Source organism: Oncorhynchus clarkii, chromosome 8 (assembly GCF_045791955.1).
Source record: "Oncorhynchus clarkii lewisi isolate Uvic-CL-2024 chromosome 8, UVic_Ocla_1.0, whole genome shotgun sequence".
In the NCBI taxonomy this organism is placed as follows: Eukaryota; Metazoa; Chordata; class Actinopteri; order Salmoniformes; family Salmonidae; genus Oncorhynchus; species Oncorhynchus clarkii.
Genome location: NC_092154.1, coordinates 32140277 through 32160534, shown reverse-complemented (window position 1 = coordinate 32160534; position 20258 = coordinate 32140277). Strand labels below are relative to the sequence as shown.

Here is a 20258-nt window from a genome sequence, read left to right as displayed (position 1 = left end):
GCATCTTGCCTATGCCGCTCTGTACCATCACTCATTCATATATATCTTTATGTACATATTCTTTATCCCTTTACACTTGTGTGTATAAGGTAGTAGTTTTGGAATTGTTAGCTAGATTACTCGTTGGTTATTACTGCATTGTCGGAACTAGAAGCACAAGCATTTCGCTACACTCGCATTAACATCTGCTAACCATGCGTATGTGACAAATAAAATTTGATTTGATTTGATTCAGCTAAACATGAGCACAATTCCATCCCACATTTTCAGCTCCGCCTAACCAACCTATTGATTTGTTTGGAGAGTTGTCTGTCTGAAGAGGACCCACACTGGAAAAAAATTTCTCCACTTACAAAATGTCCAAGAGAATGAAACATCCTCCCCAGACTTTGTGCGGTTGCTCCAAGCTCTGGGATTTCCGATACTACTTAAGCCTGGTCCCAGATCTCTTTGTGCCATCTTGCCAATTCTAAGTCATTCAGTACAAACACATTTGGGGCCAGACTAGTGTCGCATGGCCTGGCTCAGTTCAAACCAGCCTGGGCCTTTCAGCTACCACCATCTAAACCCAAAGGAAGAACTAAGAGAAAACAAGACGATTGAGGTTGCTGCAGCATAAATAGCTGTAAACAGTGCAGAAATAACGAGTGCAGCGTCAATGTTTTTGGAAGCGCATTGAATCACGGCTGTGATAAATGTTATTGTGAAATCACCAGTCAAAACAAGGAAGTGACATTTTCTCAGTATTCTTGTTTCATCAGGCTTGGCAGACTCTTGGTGGGTTGAACGAGAGGTCATTCTAGCCATGGTGAACCTCTGTATGAGCTTTAGACATAGAAAAGTAGAGAGACTGAGGCAAAAGTGCAGACACTGAATAAAGATACAAATCACCTTACAGTTTTCTTTGGGACAGCATTAGCTGTGAAGCGCTATGTGTCTACATACTCATTCTACAAGCTTTAGCCATAGGCCTACTGATCGTTCTTTACCTTCAGTGAGCGCACTCACTGTGCATCCAGTCAGTTAAACATTTACTATGAGAGGCGTGGGGGGGAGGGGGACCTCAGATTTGCACTAGTGGAAAGAAACAATCCCAATGGCATCTAAGAATGTTAAACGTTTTATTTCCTGAGGTGCAGTTTCAACATTTGAGCATATATCTCTACTTAGGGCCTAACCAGCTACAGATGTCTGCTTTAACTGCTGTTGCTTTATTTCAGTTAAAAATAAACGTGAGTGCTATTTCACCGAGGGGGATTAGATTACCTGTGGTCGGTAATCAGTCATTTTCGCTAAACCCACTTGAATTAGGACCAGTGTGAATAAATGCCGTCTCAGTGATTTTCACAGGCATGCACGGCTCTGCGGACCGCAGCGACCAGTCAGCTCCCTGTTTTCAAAACCGCCGCGCCCACAATAACATGTCATTAACTCTGACAGAGACAAGTCTCCCTGCATAAAGCCATCTCATGTTTTCGCAAATCAGTTATTTTATTTTATTAACCTTTATTTAAACAGGGAGTCACATTGAGATAACTCTTTTACAAGAGAGCCCTTAAATCTACAAGGAAATCGTGGTGGAGATGAACGTTTTGGAGGCTAGATAGATGACTGTCCTGTGTTCATTTGAGCATGGGCAAACCGACAGAGCAGACGGAGCATGTAGGCAGAAAGACAGACAGGCAGAGGCACACACACAGCGTCAATGAACCAGCCCGAGGACCCAATGGACCCAGGCACCAGACTGAAGCCTTAATGGACCAGCAGTTGACGACCGCTGCTTTTCCTTTCATGCTGGTTTTCTTTAGGGGATTTGGATCGTAAAAAGAAAAACACAGAGCCTTTCGTTTGGGCCTCCGAGGCTTTTTGGGAGTTGACTCTGGAATGCGCCCGCAGCTCTGAGTCGTGCAGGATGAGACTAAAGGGAGAGTAGTGTGTGTGTGTGTGTGTGTGTGTGTGTGTGTGTGTGTGTGTGTCTGACCGACCACACTATTTCCCCAATAGAGAATCTAAGCATAGCCATAGTTCAGTCGTTTTAGTTCAGTCGTGTGTTCTGTGAAAGTTGGTTAATAACAGTTCTGGATAAAGCCCAAAGAAGACATAGGAAGACAGTTCCTTTCCCATAGTTAGTAAGACTAAAATGGTATCCTCCGTGACATATCGTATATCACCTGTCTTTGGTGTGCATCTACATACTGGACAATGAGGCGGGTGTTGACGCTATGACTCCATGTGTTCCCCAGCGCCGCCGTCACATACCCAGAATCCCTCTCATCGGATGCTGCAACACACAAACAAACATTACAGGGGTTGAGTTCAACTTTGAACTGCACTTACACTTGTGTGATGTGTTATCTTTATTTATTTAATACAGGGGTCATACCATGTAATTTCAGCAAGCCATGACACCCACCATCAGATTGTTCTGAAATAGTTTCTGTAGTTAGAAACAAATAAAATTAGTATTCCTGAAACAATTTGTTGAAATGAATTTGCTCTCTGAGAAATTAAGCTAATTCATTGCACCCAAAATTGGCCATTATAATTTATAGGATTCATATAATATTCAACTATAATACCTAACATCCAATTTGGACCATAATTCTTCCTAACAATTAGTAAGACATGATGAATCCAATACAATGATCAAAAGCCACTCACGGGCCCCCCACCCCAACAACCAGTTTACAGTATCAGTGCTCTATCTCTGACAAGCTGCTGCTTGGAGTATTGCTTCTTCAACTTTTGTTATGTACTCCCTGTGAATCTGGTGATGTTTTTTTCCCCCTGTTCAGAGAAATCAGCCATTGAAGCTTGCATTCTATACAATAAAATAGTGTGAAAGTACCACGTTTTGCTCACTAGATGCCGCTGTACCTGCTACTGCAACAACTATCAATTTTGCTGGTCTCTTGAGTTTATTAAATGGATTACAACATTTTCTTTGCAACTTTGGGTAGAAAACCAATAGCCTTTGCTCATGATGAAAATAAATTGTGGTAAAGAATGCAAGCTACTAAAAATTTAAAAAAATGCCAATTTTGATGAAATCAATGACCTTCATTTCAACAAAATAATGTTTCAGGAGTGCTTATCTTATTTGTTTCTAAACAACAGAAACGATTTCATTACAATTTGAGATGTTGGGTGTTGAAATCCTCTTTCTTGTACTTTTTGAGTTGGAACGACTCACTGACTGTACAGAAACTTGGCAAATTGCAATCAATTTAGAAACTGCAAATTCAAAACAAACTGCCTTGAAGCCTGAAAAACATATCACTATACAGTAGGTAATGTAAGTATCGTCATTGATTCATCCCCATGATTCATCATTATTCCCAATTTCCACTGTGTGTGTGTGTGTGTGTGTGTGTGTGTGTGTGTGTTTGACCCTGCAGGCTATGTAATGACCATTAACCAGAAGACAGCTCCAGCCGCCTGACACACTGTTATTATCGCTTGCTTTTGTGTGACCATGGTTCCCTCTGCTCCCATGACACCAATAAACCTTGGCTGGGCCTGGGATGCTAATTCTGTCTGCTGAAGGATGAGCCCTGGCGGGTGGCAGTGTGTGTGTCTGAGTGTGTGTATGAGTTCGCGAGTGTGCATGTGTGTGTGTGTATGTCCGCAAGCGTGTGTGCGTACCCGTGTGTGTGTGTGTGTGTGTGTGTGTGTGTGTATGTTGCTGTGTCCTTTTCATCCTCTTCCTTGATGTTTTTTTCCATGGAGTAAGCAGGGATTCTGCTTGCACAAGTGTCCTATCAGCAACTCTCACTTCCTCAAAACATTTCCTGTGGAAACGTGTGCAAGGCAGAGAAAATAAAATAGCTGCACGACCATGTGACGGAAGTTCCCCCAGCCGGGAAGAGCAGCAGCAGCAGTAGAGAGAAACTATTCATTTTAATATCACAATATACTAGGTAGGAGACATACAGTAGACTAGAGTAGTACTACAAACAGGGAACACTGGTTAAAGGCAATTCAGTTGAGATAGGACTGAATAAACTACGGAACAAAAACAAAAGACACACAGTACTAGAAGACCAGCGGTTTCAGAGTCAAACCAAAGTGGAATATAACTGAAAGCATTGGGCCTTAGTGCATCTAGCTAACCATTAGGGCTCTTTCACTAACATAATCAGTGTACAACTGGCTCACGAGTTAGGGAGCTGAGTCAAAAGAGACGAAAAGAGAAGGAAAGAGAAGGCCGGAGGGACTGAGAGGCAGACTAAACAAACTCCATGAGCGCTGCAGACATCTGCTGCACAGCTCCCTGGAGAAGGATATTGGGGGGGCACGCTATCAGCCTCTTTCCCCTGCTTAGCTCCCCCTCTGCCTGTTAGACAGACCTCTAACACAAACACCCAAACCATAACACACACACACTCCTTCATTCTATACCCCTAACCCCCATCCTAAACCTCCCCTGATCCTACAAAGCCAGCAGCCCACACATTTTCCCACAACTGGCCAGGAACAGAGAGCAGATAGTGTAGAGTCCAAAATCCTGTCCAGTGTTTCAACACACTGTCTATGTCACGACTTGTGCTCGCTGGATGGCTCCTCGAGTGCCACAATAAGTCCTAGCGCAATAAAAGTGTTTTAAAACAACATTCAAGGACATGTATTACTAATATATAGCTAAAAGGCCTTGTCCAGCTTGTGTATGACAGAAAACCACACAGTGTTTGCCTCTCTATGCTAATAGAGAGAATGGATATCATATGGATGGATAGCCATCTCTGATCGAGCGAGAGCTCTCTGGAAAGGCTGCTCCGCTGTGCAGAGGAGGAAGTGGCTCAAATAAACATGTCCAGTACAGATTTCAACCTCCCCCTTTTCCCCCTCTCAACAACTCTCTCGTTCAGCATCCCATTCAACTTTTCTCTAGTTGTTTCTCACAAGCTGTTTATCTCTCTCGTTCTACAACAAACCCAACCCAGTTGGCACTCCAGGCAGGCTAAAGCAGACATAGTATTTGAACCCAGGTCTACCACCCTCTCTCCCCCTCTGCCTTCTGTTTTCCTTTACCCTCTGTCCCTTAGTAAACCCTATTGGTCTAGTGGCTGGAGAGCTCTGTGCAGTGTGGCTGTGTGTGACCAAGCCTCGAGTGTAAGACGGGCGGTCGATTAGGGCGACTGGTTGGGGGGGAGGAAAACCCAATCATGTAGATAAAGTGAGGGCATGGAAAAGTGTCTCAGTGTGTTGCTGGCTGGCTGCACACAGTGGCTCTCCTATCAGAGGCAGTGGAGGAGCTGAGGGGCTTGGATCATTGCAGCCTCAGTCACACACAGTCAATGAAGGAGCCCTGCTGTTGACAAAGAGAGGCTGTCTGTATGTCTCTCCGCTGAGCCCTGCTGTTGATTAAGAGTGTCTGTCTGTCTGTTGGGCCCTGCGCTTGACAAAGAAGCTGTCTGTCTGTTCATTGCTGACCTGGGTTCAAATACTATGTCTGATTTAGCCTGCCTGGAGTGCCAACTGGGTTGGTTTTGCACTTTTGGGAATATTCTATTAGTTACATTGCACCAGACAAGCTCAGTCAAACACAGCTCAAGTATTTGAAATGATTTCAAATAGTATTTTGAACCCAGGTCTGCTGTCCTCTGGGCCCTGCTGTCTGTCAGTCAGTCTGCTGAGCCTGGCAAACAGAGGCCAACTGTCTGTCCGCTGGTCCCTGCTCTCCCACAGTGACTGGCCTGTGGCCCCCTCACTCCCATCTAACCCTAGAGGGAGCACGGGGTTAAACCACACCAGATGGCCCAGTTTAGCCTCTATTAAAGGCTATTTTTATTTACTCACAAACAATCCCGCACAGAGGCAGGTGTGCACACTCATACACACACGGAACACTTCACAGGAGCATTCACACAGCAACTAGTCCCTCCATGCAAGGAGTGACCGTATCATTACTTAGCTGTGTTAAGTAATGAGCTCACTTCTCACACAAAGATTCCCTTAGGTGGTTGATTCCTCTTTAGTCCCTACCCATATTTAGATGATTCATATGCTTCAGTATAATCTTGGTTACCCAGAAGTAAAATTCACGTGAAAGTTGTCACTTCCACAAGAGATTAGCTCCAACACTACATTTACTTTTCATCATGAAGTTTATGTTATGGCAAAATAAACGCTTGTCACGATGACCTCTCTCCCCCATTCCACTAGGAACACCAACCCTCATCCATAACTTTAAGCTTTACACTTGCTATTGTGAACAGCTAGCTCAGCCAGCTAAGAGTTTGGGGGATTTTCTATGCCTTGCCTTGGGCATCGCCTGTTTCAAATGCTGGCACCAAACTACTGTTGGCACTGGGCTGGCTATTGAGTTGAGTTTTCATCAAAATGAGGTCAGAAAGAGCTTCAGTTGGACAACTGCAGTTTCACTAGATTAAACACAGAGAGCTAGGACAGACCTCATAGGCATCCAATGTCCCTTAGAGACTGAACTCTTTTCATCTCTAATATTACAAATATCTACAGAAATAAATCTTTCCGACATGAAAAAAAAAAGTGTGTAGGGGGGGTTCCAATAATGAAATGCTACCCATTCAGCTTCTGGCACATAACACTGAAGACAAGCAAAGGATGATAGCAATAATCAGACATACGAATTCAATAATACATTCTCTCTGTACTGATAGCTGGGCTAGAGCATGTGTATAGGTCAGTCCAGCAACCAACCCATCTCTACCTAGTAGTTTCTCTACACACTCATCAGGCCTCCGCAGTACCAGAAGCTACCTAAAGCCCACTTCAGGCCCACCTGAGTCACAGTACTGATCCTAGACCAGGTAGAAACCAGACTCCCCCTTTATACCTCTCCTCAGAATAGACAAAGGGCCTTTTCAGACCTTCCATCACGCTCGCCACCCCAGCCAAATCCCAGGAGACCATCGATGGGAGAATCCCAAAGGCGACGGAGGCTGACATTTGACTGGAAACCCGAGACGCAGGGATCTCTGCTTGAAAACAGCATAGGTAAAAACCTGCTTGCACGAGACAAAAGGGAGAGAAAAAAGGTGCGGGAGATAGAAAGGGAGGGATGGCAGGGCTAGAGAAGAGTCAGACCCAGGGAAAGGAGATGTGAATCTGATTACATTAGCAGAGGGGTGAATCAGATACACCCTACTGTCGAACTCTCCCCGCCTCACCCCTCCATCCAAGGACATATGGAGAGAGAGAGAGAGAGAGATGAGAGCAAAAATTGAAAGAGAGAGAGCGAAATTTGAAAGAGGCAGTCCTTCCTCGAGGGGGAATCACAGTATTTAATGAGAGAGTGTAGTTGGTGAAAGAGAGAGTACAGTTACAGGTCAATGCCATGTATCTATTAGATAACGTAAGAGAAAGAACCCGTATCCCTTTACTCAAAGGCTAGCTTCAGCATAATGTTGCCCCAACATTCACTGGTCCGACTACACCGCCGAGACACAGATACATATCCACACACAGGCTATACTAAGGGAGTGACGAAGAGGGGGACATTATAACAATACAGGATACAGGTCATAGAATAGCTCTGTTACCAATGTGATGGTAAACAGTGAGATCAAACAAATCTCTGTGACCCATCAGAGACGCTCCATGTGTTTCAAAGAGTCACACGCAAGGCGACCGGCTACAAACATCCTCGGTGCATAACTACATTAGTATGTGTTGAATCCAATGTTTAATTGGATGGTTAGTATTGCAGTTACATGCAGATGTGATCAGTTAACATGGAGGCTATTTCGTTTGTGTTTGTTTACCTCCCCTGAATGACGCAGCGCCTCTCTCTCCTCGATTGCCCACATGCGTCGTGATCTGGTTGGTCAAGACCACCTAGGAGGGAGAAAATAGAGAAGCATGAAGAGAATATCATGACGTTAATACCTTCCACAGAGTGCTGGTTTGCCATGCTAAATGTTCATTTCAAGGTTTTTAGGCAATATCTCAAAGCATTATACCTTAGACTATGAACACAAAATATACCAAAATTATTTTTTGGGGGAGTTCTGGTAAGTTATTTCTTAAAATGTGTTTTACTTGTCCTCAGATGACTGATGGTCAATAGTAGGTTGGAGGTCATCAACATTAAACGATATGGATGGTCAATATGTATCCAAACCCAACCAAGCGGGAGACAAAAGTAATTCTGAATATCATCCGGTCCAAGTCTGACACAGCAGAATTTTGAGTAAATTCCCTCGAATAATCAGTGGTGGTGGCTCAAAGTAGCACTTGGTGAATCAAATTGGCCTTGATAAAATACCAACATGATAAAACTGTTGCCAATACAACAGACTCAAAAAAAAGGTAGGCGCCTACCGTCACATGAGCTATAATTGTCCTTTAAGCCTCCAGCTTGACAGAGCTACACTGTGCATGTGAGCCAACTGTGGCTGACATGAGTCAAAGTCCATATGTCAACAATAAGGCTACAATAATAAACTCATGTTTGGGCAGGCAATGAGCTCCCCATGTGTTGTTCTAACTAGGAGAAATCCAGAGAAACAACACAGTTAAACTATGAAACCTTGGCTAGGCAACAGATGTAGGATCTTAATTTGATCCAGTTTGGTACAACAGGAAAATAACCTGAAGCACCAGGAACTGTGAATTATAATTAATGAACAATTGTGTAGGGGGACGATACATTTTTCATAACGGAAAATATGTCTGACATTTCAAATACATTTTAAACCGCAAATACACTACAAGTATTACATGTCCTGAATTTCACAAAAGTTATCCTGCAACAGGGTGATCAAATCAAGATCTTACACCTGTACATCCAGTAAACTCACACCAAATCAACAATTCCACACAACCTAGGAGCGGAATGGAAGCAAAGGGCTCCAATCTACCACAGTCATCCAGTCTCGCAAAATTTGGCACGGTGTCTTACATCAAAACAAGAACTAGTACATTTAACAACCTGGTTGGTTTTGCCCTGGGTGCTAATAACAAAAGTCTTTACTTGTTTAATCACGATAGCCCTTATAAAATACTCAGTGGGCCACGAGCAAGGTAGGCTATCCTCACTGTGGTTTCTTGTCAGGGCACATTTCAGTTAATAATATGGAGGAGGTGAAGGCAAAACGCTCTGTCAAGTCCAGACAGACCTCACATGAACCACAAAATGCTTGTACGCCAAAACACGGGTGTGGAAAATAGCATATGACTTACACCGAAGCCTAATGATCACACAAAGGCACACATACAAAATAAAGAAAGACAAGTTAGCTGGCAAATAGGTCATGAATGAGCTTAGATGTTTAGTATAGCATAGGATAGGCTTAGAGCCCTCAAATTAGACACACAGACCTCAAAGCCAGTTCCGCTGTGTTTATTACTATTTATTTTGTTCATTATTCGTCTCTAAATCGAGCAGATTTAGACCTATGACACCAGGTGGGTGCAATTTATTATCAGGTAGAACAGAAAACTACCAGTTGTCCAACTCCAGACCTCGCCCATGGGGTAAGATTTGGATACCCCTGGCGTAGAGTATAGCATAGTCTATTATAAACTGGGTGGGTCGAGCCCTGAATGCTGATTGGCTGAAAGCTGTGGTATTGCCTGATAGCCACGGGTATGAGAAAACATTCATTTTTACTGTTCTAATTACGTTGGTAACCAGTTTATAATAGCAATAAAGCACCTCAGGGGTTTGTGGTATATGGCCAATATACCAGGGTTAAGGGCTATATCCTGGCACTCCGCATTGCATTGTGCCCAAGAACAGCCCTTAGCTGTGGTATACTGGCCATATACAACACGCCCCTCATGCCTTATTGCTAAAGTATAATAATATAGTATTAAGCAGACACTTACAGTGTTCAGTAACTGTCAGGATGATCTTGTTGCTATGTAACGTCAAGGTATGTTAACATGTACATACAGTCATTACATTCTGACGTGGCCACTGCATCCTTTGCAGACATATAAAAATAGCTACCAGTAAATAAGCTGTCCATCACTACTATACACGGACAAGCGCCAGACTCTTAGAGCCCCTGGGCAACAGCTGTAAGAAACGCCACCTGTTCACCTCTGGCAGAGTCCAGAGTCCTGTGTTATTAGCGGGGAGATGGATGTAAGAACTCAGGACACACTACCAGGGGACTGAGGAGGAAAGCTTGAGTAACACCGGCCAGGGACTGAGGTGGTGACTTAAGATTTGTATCTAGTGGAAGGTTCAGGGGAAAGTTGGGTTGGTAGACTAGAAACTGATTTGAATCCCCAGTGCTAATAGCCTGGCTAGGCCAGCAGTTGTAGTAGGTACCTAGTAGGCGAGGTGATACATCTTCAGTGCTTTCCTGCCCTCTAGTGTTGAACTGTGTTACTGACACAAATGAGGATGCACTGGGGTCAAATAGGGCACATTTATTATTCCTTGTGAGATATGGTATGGATTAGATATTTTATTCCATTTTAGATTTCAGGAAAACATTTCCTACAGAGTGCAATGCACTATTGCCTTTCACCCTTTCCTTCCAAATCCCACAGAGGGCAGGTTCTTTTTTGTCTTGGATTACTTTGTGATAACGCTGACATCTAGTGGCTGAATGGCAGTTCTGCAATATATTAGGCAGTCAGAAGTGGTATTAAGGGACTAATGATGTGATTGGGGGGGGATTACTTTTTAGAAGGGTAATTATAATGCAAAATGAAGGAAAATAAAATGACGCTGATATCTAAAATATAACAACCCCCTCCAGAAATGAGCCCAATAACATATTGGCCCATATTATCGGTCAGGTGTGTTACTTAGCAATAATCATTATCATTTGATGCAGCATAGTGTCTATAAATGAATAAATAGGCTGAGGGTTTCCAATCTGAATTTACCCCATCAGTCTAATTAGCTAGATCACAAAATCTTAACATTAGTCTCTCTTGTTGCTAGTTAGCAACATATTGATGACTTGAATGCCCCCCCCCCCCCAACAAAAAAACCATTCCACTGGCACTCAGCCAAGGATCATGTACTGTGAATATAAATTTGGCCTACCTGTTACATTTAGCACTGGTCTTCCCTATGCACTCAACCCAATGGCCAATGCTAATGCGGGTTAAACCATGCCGCTGCTAAAAAGCTATGGTTCTAAAATGGTGCATTTTAGCCTTCTCATTTCTTGGATTTGAGAAGTGTAGCTTCGTAACACTTCAGAAAATCGGTGATTCTCCTCTTTTAATAGTGGCCATCAAAACTGCTTTCAAAGTTGTTGTTTTTTACCGCGACTGCATTGAGAATGTTGTACAACGACTGGACATGCGTATCTCTTCCCCTGTGCGGCAATTTGAATGTACCTCGAGATTAATATGACTTTCTCGCATAGAATGCGACAGGCTGAACAATTGAATAAGTAAACTATTCTACTATGGGGTTGTCTAATTTTGCCATTGCTTGCTCGTGTTTTTGGCTGTGGAAAATGAAATGTGGAGAGTAATTACAATAACCAAAGCAGGTACCAGGTCTCAGCTCCACCTGGCTCTCATTTGGATCATAGGTGCCTTGTCTCAGATCCGGCCCAATTTAACCCCTGCACACACACTCACAGGGATGTGAAAGGCCTGAGCCAGGTATTTGAGGGTGGCAGCCTCCTGGCCCAGCAGGTTGCTGCGGTGACTGAGGTTCCCAGGAAGTGTTGTGTCATACTCCTTCCTCACCACTGAGGCCACCGAGTCAAGAATCACCAACCCAGCCTTGGAGGAGATGATGTCCTCCTCCAGCCTCTCCAGTCTGGAAGGAACCAAAACAAAACTTTATCAATACCAATATCAGTATTAGAAATAGTCCCTTTCACACAGTTCGCCATCACCCAAAATGCTTCATGAGTCCAAAACATGCTTGAGGTAAGTGAGAGGAGACGATTGAATGACATATTTCAGAGAGACTGAAAGCAACATGGCGGCCTGTACCTGTCCAGGACATCCTGACACGTGAGCTCCTGAAAAAGGTGGACACGTCCAGCCATCTCCAACACACGCTCCTTCTCACAGAAGTAGTCTGGAAACCTGCTCTGAGCAATCTCCACTAACCTGGAAGTGGCAAGAACAAAACATTTTAGGCCACACAATGCATTTATAAAACACGGAAGATAAGATTATAGAAGACATTACATAATAGAAGATTATAAAAGATATGACAAGATAATGGATATGCAGGAGGGGAGAAGAGAAAAGGAGGGTGATGAAAGTAAGTCCCAATCACCTCTCCGCTGAAAAAGCCGCCTCTGTATCTATGTAGATAACTCCGCTGTCAAGGCCACCCATGTACTTTGGCAGAGTGGCCAGCACACTGAGCATCATACACACCTGGCTCTTCCCACAACCTGAGGGGCCAGTCACCTGAAAGTGGGAAAGGAAGTTTGTGATACATTTTTTCTCTCTCCCTCCATCTCCTTCACCATTATAAACCTCATCACCATCTCTATACTCAGTAAGGAAGGTGTACAACCTCTGTGAGTGTCCCCCGTGGTAGCCCTCCCTGAAGCAGTCTGTCCAAGGCAGGTAGGGATGTGGAGAAACACAGGTCAGCCCTCTGCTTCCACACCTCCAATGCCTGAAGAACAATAACAATTTCATAAGACAGAACAGTGAAGTATGACAGTGACACTGGTGATGTTGTTGTTGACTTACCGTGGTCATTGAGGGGGCACAGGCCTTGCTGACTGACTGAAGTAGCATCAACACCTGTTGGTAACTCTGCCCCGCGAGGCGCATCACCTCTAGAGGTGTGAGGGACAGCAGGTCCTGGTGACAAGGAGCATAGTAGTCACCGTTGCGAAAGGCATCTCGTTTCTACTCCATCTATTCTTTGATGTGAGAATATTAGATAATGGTAACATTTCACATGATGTAAACTTGTAATCCACCACGCTAACAGCAACACCGAATGTAATAACCACCTCGAGAAATGAGACTCGACCTCTTACCTGGCAACTTTCAATTTGGTGGCGCTTGAGTCGTTCGCATACTTCGAGTGACACACCCGTTCTTCTGAGCTTTTTACTTGCCATAGTTAACTAGTTAATACGTAGAACATATATTATTTTTACAAAATGACAAACTCAAAGACACTGGTTTCCCCTTTTGTCTGTGACAAACTTGTTATGTTAGCTAGCTAGCTAACTTCAGCAACAACGAGTGGCTAAAGTTCGCTCCGCAAGTGGCAAACGCTAGAATCTAATTGCTCTAGCAAGCAAATTATGGCTCAAATATAAGAAATTCCACGTTTTGCAACATGATTTAATTTATTTCACGGCCCCGCTAGCTAGCTACGTGAGTTCTGTTGCCTTGACAGCAGTGTGGCATATAAAATACCCCCACTTCTGCTTCTGCTTCTTCAGTGGAGTTTAAAGAGGGTTAGCGTCCAATATGTTGCATTACCGCCCCCTAACTGAACTATTGTATAAATCCATTACACTTGGTGATCACTGGTGGAAACAGTACCCAACTGTCATACTTGAATAAAGGAAAAATACCTTTTATAGAAAATGACTCAAGTGAAAGCTTGAGTAAAAGTCTAAAAGTATTTGGTTTTTAATATACTTAGGTATCAAAAGTAAATGTAATTGCTAAAATATTCTTAAGGTGTCAAAGTAAAATAACAATTATAAATCATTTCAAATTCCTTATATTAGGCAAAGCAAACGGCCACATTTTCTAGTTTTTTATTTATTTACAGATAGACAATTTTCCTGTCCTGCTAAGCGTTCAAAATGTAACGAGTACTTTTGGGTGTCAGGGAAAATATATGGAGTAAAAAGGACATAACTTTCTTTAGGAATGTAGTGAAGTAAATGTAAAAGTTGTCAAAAATATAAATAGTAGTACTGATACCCGAAAAAAACAACTTAAGTTGTACTTTAAAGTACTTTACACCACTGTTTGTGATACAAAATGGGAAAGGGGAAGTAGGAAAAAAATATATATTTATTTTATTACCCTACCAACTACCCTACACTCTTTAAAACCCACCATATTATTCCACTACTTTGACCCTATCTGATCCTACCCTAGGGCAACGACCTTAGAGGACGGGACACTACCACTCAACACACCCTGTGAAAACTTCTGATGTCGCTGCAGCTGCCACCACAACTAGTGATGCCAATTTAGCAATTTTGTTGCTAGATTTAGCAACTTTTCTTTTCAAACAGTACCTAGCAACAAATGTAGCTACTTTTCAAAATTTATTTTGAACTTTTAGCAACTTTTGAAAAGTGACTCAAACACAAAAATACACTTATTTTCCCTCTAAATGACACACAAACAATTTTCTCTGTCGCACACTCAGTCACAACACACGTGCCTTAAAAAAGAAGACGTTTATATTCAAATACAGATCAACAATTTACATTCTTATCATACAAAACAGAACGCAGGTATTAATGAAAAAATACTGGGGAAAAAACTAACAAAAAGATTAATAAAATAAAAAACAATTCTAATGCAATTGTAATGATTTAGGAAAATGTCATTCTTGTTATTGTTTACTAGGGTTAATGTTTTAATAAAATTGTTAAATTCAATCAAAAAAACTTGTAATTTTGGTATAGAATTTTTGTTTGTGTATTTGGCAATGTTACGTTCTCCAGTTTCTGTGTTGTAGTTTGTGTATTTGCATGTGTGTATTTCAGGAAATCGCTTCCGGAAATCCCTCAAGCAGCTGATTGGTCGACTCCATGGCTAATTGGAGAGCTGACCCCGCCCCCTCGTCAAGACGCAGCTGTCTCCAATTACCCATTCCTTCTGAAGCTATATAAAAGCCAGTGTTCTGTTCAGAAGAGAGATCATTGCAGAAAGATCGATTGTGATATAGAGAATTAAATTGCTGAGAGCTGTGTTGGTTGTGTCTCAGAAAGTGATTTGGTATATACTATGTTAGTTGTTGCTGAGGGAGTTGATTGGTTATGTCTGGTATGTGTCAATAGGATGCACTGTTTTGATTATTGAAATTGTTTGTTATCCTGTTTCATTTGTTCCCAGGGGGGAAGGCACCTAGGGAGTGCTTAGGCAAGAGGCCCGTGGGCATACATATACCCGTAGTATATTCACTGTCTAGGCACACTAGGTAAGACCTGGGCGGACCACCCCCTCGTATTTTGGAAATCTGTCAAGCTTGCTCATCTCCTTTTCTCTAAGGTTCTTTAATTGCATCAGCTCTTTGGTGCATTTAATGGCTACCACTGACTTTATATTTGAAAAATTCCCATCTACTTCCATGACCCAAATCTTTCCTTGCAAAAATATCTTTAGCTAATGATTTGATGTTTTCAATGAGAGTAGCATCTTTAAGAAGTGTGTTTAATTTCCAATATCCTCGAGTGTACCTTTTTGAATTTTTTTTTTTTTAGTAGCTTGTAAATTCAGGGAAATCAATTTGATCAGAAAAGGGAGCCAACTGATCTAGATCTATAACAAAAAAGGGGAAATTAGGAATAAATCTATTCTAGATTTGCGTGACAGTTTTGTTGGTCCAGGTTTGCCTGAAATAATGCCAGGCATCCTCAACACAGAGATCCTTGCATAATGTTATGAGGGTTTTGACTCGTTCTAGGAGGAAAACGATCAGCAGATGCATCAGGTGTTTCATTAAAATCCCCTGAAATAATTCAAAAAGCCTCTTCAGTATTTGCTTACATCCTGCACTTTCCTGGTGAATTGGGTAAAAATGGTCTTATTAGGAGCAGGTGAGTTATGTCCGTATACATTAGATTATGAAAATGGCATTGTCAAGTTTAACAGTTACTATGACCCATCTGCCGTCTTGTGAAGATGTAGATTCTAGAATGTCACATTTAAACTTGTGAATAAGTGTCAAAACACCAGAAGAATGATTTGATCCATGACTGAAATAGGCCATATCCCCATTGTGCTTTCCAAAATGTAAAATCACTTTCACCCGAATGAGTTTCCTGAAGGACAAAATCTGCGTTTACAGTATAAAAATAAAACTTTACTTTTTGTAGGATTCTTCAAACCCCTAGCATTCAGACTAACGATATTGAGTGAATTGAAAAGGAACTCCTGCATTAAAAAATAACACAGATAACACAAGTATTAATGTGAACAATAAAACAGTGAACCCTGAGGATTACTCCGACGGAAAACTACGCTCAGTTGAGGTAGCGGTGGTTAACAGAATAACATCTATTTACTTTTCTTTGGCAAGTGTTCATCAGTTGTAGTTCGAACAGTACATTTATTTGTGGCAGTACATTAACTGTACTGATGGTAGTACTCACAGTTCCAATTTGGTTAATGTCAACAGTACCCAGTAATCATTCTTCCTTCGATAAACGCGTGTGGGCCCTTGAACCCAAGGTGGCGTCGCTCTTCAAAGCAACATTGAGGGTTAGGTGGTTAACAGTTAAATATTGGCTCTTAATATTAAAAACTAACTCTAACTTGTTTCATGGACATGGGATAAGTTTAGATTTAGTTGTTGTCAAGTTGAATGGGAAGAACACGACAGAAAGACAAGAGTAGACGAAATATCCGAAGACGGCAGACATGCTAGCTAGCCACGAGAACCAGAGCAGCATGGATACACAAGAAACCGCAAACTCAAGCAAGAGAAAGAACACAACTGACCAGGATGAAATCCTTGCAACCTCTTTACCTCAGACCCCAAGTTAAAATCCCCCGGTGAAAAAAGTAAAAGAAGACATTTCCATGTCGGAACTTTTCTCTGCAATCCGGTCCCTGTCTTCAAAACAAGACGCCACGCTCTCCAAAGTGTCCATCATAGAGTGGGCTACCGAAGAAACATCAAAGATCGATAATTTGTCAGAAACTGTCAAATCAACTCCACAAAATTGTGAGCGAGAACAAGGAAAATATAACGTTCCTAGAGAATGAGGTGAAGAAAATGCAATCCAAAAATAATGAGCTGTGTGAGAATGTAGCTGAACTTCAAAGGTACTCTCGCAGGTGGAATCTGAAAATCCAAGGTGTAAAAGAGGTAGAGGGAATTAGAGAAGTAGTCATTAATATCCTGGGAAAAGTGGCTCCGTGCATCAAACACAGGCTAAGAGACGTGATTGATGTGGTACATCGGCTTGGGAAACGAAGATCTGATGGACCCCCTCGCAATATCATCTTGCTCTTAACTATACGCCATTACAGGGACATCATATAGAACATGGCCAAGGGGAACAAGTTTCTGGACGAGAAGAAGCTCCGCATCAAAGAAGCTCTGATACCGCAGGATCAAGCTACCAGAGAGAAGCTGTGGCCGCTTATACAGAAGGCACGACAAGAGACACAACACACGTGTCTGGCTGCAAAGGTGCATTGTGAGCGACGTCAGCAGTATGCGCTCAGCTCGTGCACAGGCAGCAGAAGGCCAGCAGAAATTTCAGCAAATTGCAAATCATTGTTGGCTGACTGCAGCAGCAGTACTTCGGGTTCGACGAGCCAAACCCAATTAATATAGTTGGTCACGAATGTTTGATCTTGAACAGAACTTACAACATCAATCAACATGTCTCAATCAAAATTGTACAGCCATAAGTACAGAAAAGAGTGGGAGTCTGTCTGTACCTGAACAAATGTCAAGTCATATTTTTTGCAACAAATCAACCTGCCTCTAGCAACTTACCATGAAAATGAGTTGGCAACACTGACCAAAACATCTATTTTCTGTGACTTATGTTCCATCTCTGCAGTACAGTTGATAACCATTGCTATGAACACTAAGAAACCCACCTTACTGAAACATATGTAACTCATTGGCCTATCCCTCTGTTCTGGCACAGATCTACTATTGACAGGGATCCTCTCAGAATCCCTCACCCTTAATCCACCCTGTACTTTCTTCACTGCCTCAACATACGACTTCTTCTTCACTACTCTGACCCTGGCCACCTTAACCTGCCTTTCTCGCACCGGACACCTCCGATCCCCAGCAACATGGGTACCCCTACAGTTGACACACACAACTTTTCCCACCAAAACTACACATTCCTCTGTCCCATGTCCTCCTGCACACTTTCTACATCTTGGAATCTCCCTCCTACACACTGCTGCGACACACCCGTAAACGTAGCACATATAACACCGCAGTATATTCGGCACAAAAGCTCTAACAGAATAACTCATATATCGTGACATTACTTTGTCAGGTAAAGACTGAATCAAAGCTCAAAAGAACAGACTGTTTCACGCTCCCCACCGGATCTGCGTCGCACTAGATGGCGGGCGTCACAAACACCACGAATCTTCCTCTTAAATTGCTTAACCTCCACACTTAACGCTACCCCAGAAATCCCTCCAGTCAATGGTGCCTTGTACCTAAACACAAAGCAAGATACAGATCTTTCCCCGAGTTGCGTTGCACGGAGCACCTGCTCCCTCTGATCACAAACATCACAAGTCCAATTTGGGTTACCTTCACCGACTCAACAGCACCCACCATCTATTCCACCCAACCTGAAACCACCCACCAAATATCTCTTGCACTGGACCTAACTTATCTTTATCATAACCATGTCCATCAATGCAAGGCTCGGGCGCCAAGCTCCTCACAACACCTACCCTTTCCATTTCACCTCCAGAACTTAAACTGTCATCCAGCTCACTCTGTTTGAACTTGACACCAATCTTCCCCGTTGTTATTACTGGCTTCAACAGATTCACACCCATCCTCTGCCTCCCTCAGTCTTTTCAACCTCCGCTCTCTTTCCCTCCAATCCTCCTCCCTTAACCAATTACCCAACTCCTTCTGAAAATATTAAACTTTTCCAAGCCTTCATCTCTTTTTAGCCTCCTCGAGAGACATGTTAAGCCCTGTACTCCGTCCACTTCAAACTCGTCTGACATATACCGCCACTTCGCTTTGGATTTTGGTAAATGTAGTCATATGGGACTGTCAAAACCACTGCACCGGGTCCCGATGCAGTCTTTTTTTAGGCCTGGGTCAGCTTGATGCATTTCTCATGAAGAATCAATAGAAAACAAAACACATTCTTTCAAATAAAATATATTGAACATTTTGTACTATTGTGATGTGGTGAGACTGTAAAATAGACAGCAGCAGCAAACTTCACGACTTGAAGCAGTCTCACAGGGCTGTGTGATGAAATTCCAATCTCAAATAAATGACACCTTGCTTATCGGCTCTCTTTCTCACTCTCCCTTTTTCCCTCTGTCTAGACCCCATCACTCCATCTCCCCCAGCCTGTGTCTGTATCAGTTTGTCTATTGTTTGGAGTGTGGCTAGTGCAGGATGGAGGCCCATGTAAGGCCATAATGGCAGGGTTCTCCCTTATCACCAGAGAGATAAGAACCGCTTCTGCACCCGGAGATTGGGAGCCGTGTCCCTGTCGCTGAAGTGGCCAGTTAAAATAGAGGATGACTAAAGAGTACTGATAAGAATACCGGTAGTTTGCTCTGCCAAGTTATCCCTAATGGGAAAGGGGCAACACAACAGACTATTGTGACAGTTTTTGTAACACGTGTAAAACATCATAAGGACACTGGGACTTAGGTAGGGTTCAATATAGAGTGCATGGCAGAGGATAGGTAGAGACAGATGGAGGACCATGGGAGAGATCAGTCCGGAGACTGGGGAACAGAGCTTGGGTGAGGTCTGATCGTCTGCTATCGAGACAAAAATGTCCCTAACACCAGTTCCATCCATTCTTGGTCACTGAGCCAAAAGGTCCTGGACAGACCATTCTGAAGGTGTTTATTTTATGATTAGTGCATTCCCAGGCTCCAGAGGGAAAGCAACAAAGCTGTTTCCATCTACATTGATTCTCTTCATGTGTGTTTATCTTATTATAAAAATACAATATGCATTAGTTGGATTTTAACAGAATGGTATTTCTCTTGGAATCAGATCAAGATTCAACATGTAAATAATTGTGAAAAATGAGGTGGGCTGTCTGTCAGAGTCTTCTATAAGGCTTGTTGTGTAATGGGTGCGTGCTGGTGGAAGGGAAGACAGGCGCAGGAGAACCAACTTGGTATAAACGGAGATGTTTAATAAGTGCTCACAAAACGCTGACAACCAAAATATACAAAATAATAAAAGTGGGTAGAAAACCCGTCGCACACCAGAACATAACTTGCACATAACATACAATCAAACAATCACCGACAAGGACATGAGGGGAAACAGAGGGTTAAATACACAACATGTAATTGATGGGATTGGAACCAGGTGTGAAGGAAGACAAGACAAAACCAATGGAAAATGAAAAATGGATCAGCGATGGCTAGAAGGTTGGTGACGTCGACCGCTGAACACCGCCCGAACAAGG

At 42.7% G+C, this 20258-nt stretch overlaps 1 protein-coding gene across 23 annotated transcripts in view; it reads right to left on the bottom strand.

Annotated features, from left to right (window-relative positions):
• Positions 1–18770, bottom strand: part of LOC139415281 (RAD51 paralog B) — a 60591-nt gene extending 41821 nt beyond the window's left edge. For 2 of the 23 annotated variants that reach the window (XM_071163292.1, XM_071163296.1), the window contains exons 1-8: positions 17594–18770; positions 12625–12738; positions 12443–12547; positions 12197–12333; positions 11905–12024; positions 11542–11725; positions 7746–7818; positions 2172–2281 (exon numbers count right to left, since the gene is read on the bottom strand). In XM_071163292.1, coding sequence (XP_071019393.1) covers positions 2172–2281; positions 7746–7818; positions 11542–11725; positions 11905–12024; positions 12197–12333; positions 12443–12547; positions 12625–12738; positions 17594–17596 — 846 coding nt within the window. In that variant the 5' untranslated portion in view covers positions 17597–18770. Of the gene's footprint in view, positions 1–2171; positions 2282–7745; positions 7819–11541; positions 11726–11904; positions 12025–12196; positions 12334–12442; positions 12548–12624; positions 12801–12920; positions 15145–16235; positions 16326–16584; positions 17259–17593 lie in introns of those variants that run through there. The other 21 variants (XM_071163287.1, XM_071163285.1, XM_071163286.1 and 18 more) reach the window with 21 other exon arrangements.
• Between the last annotated feature and the right edge of the window lie 1488 nt (positions 18771–20258).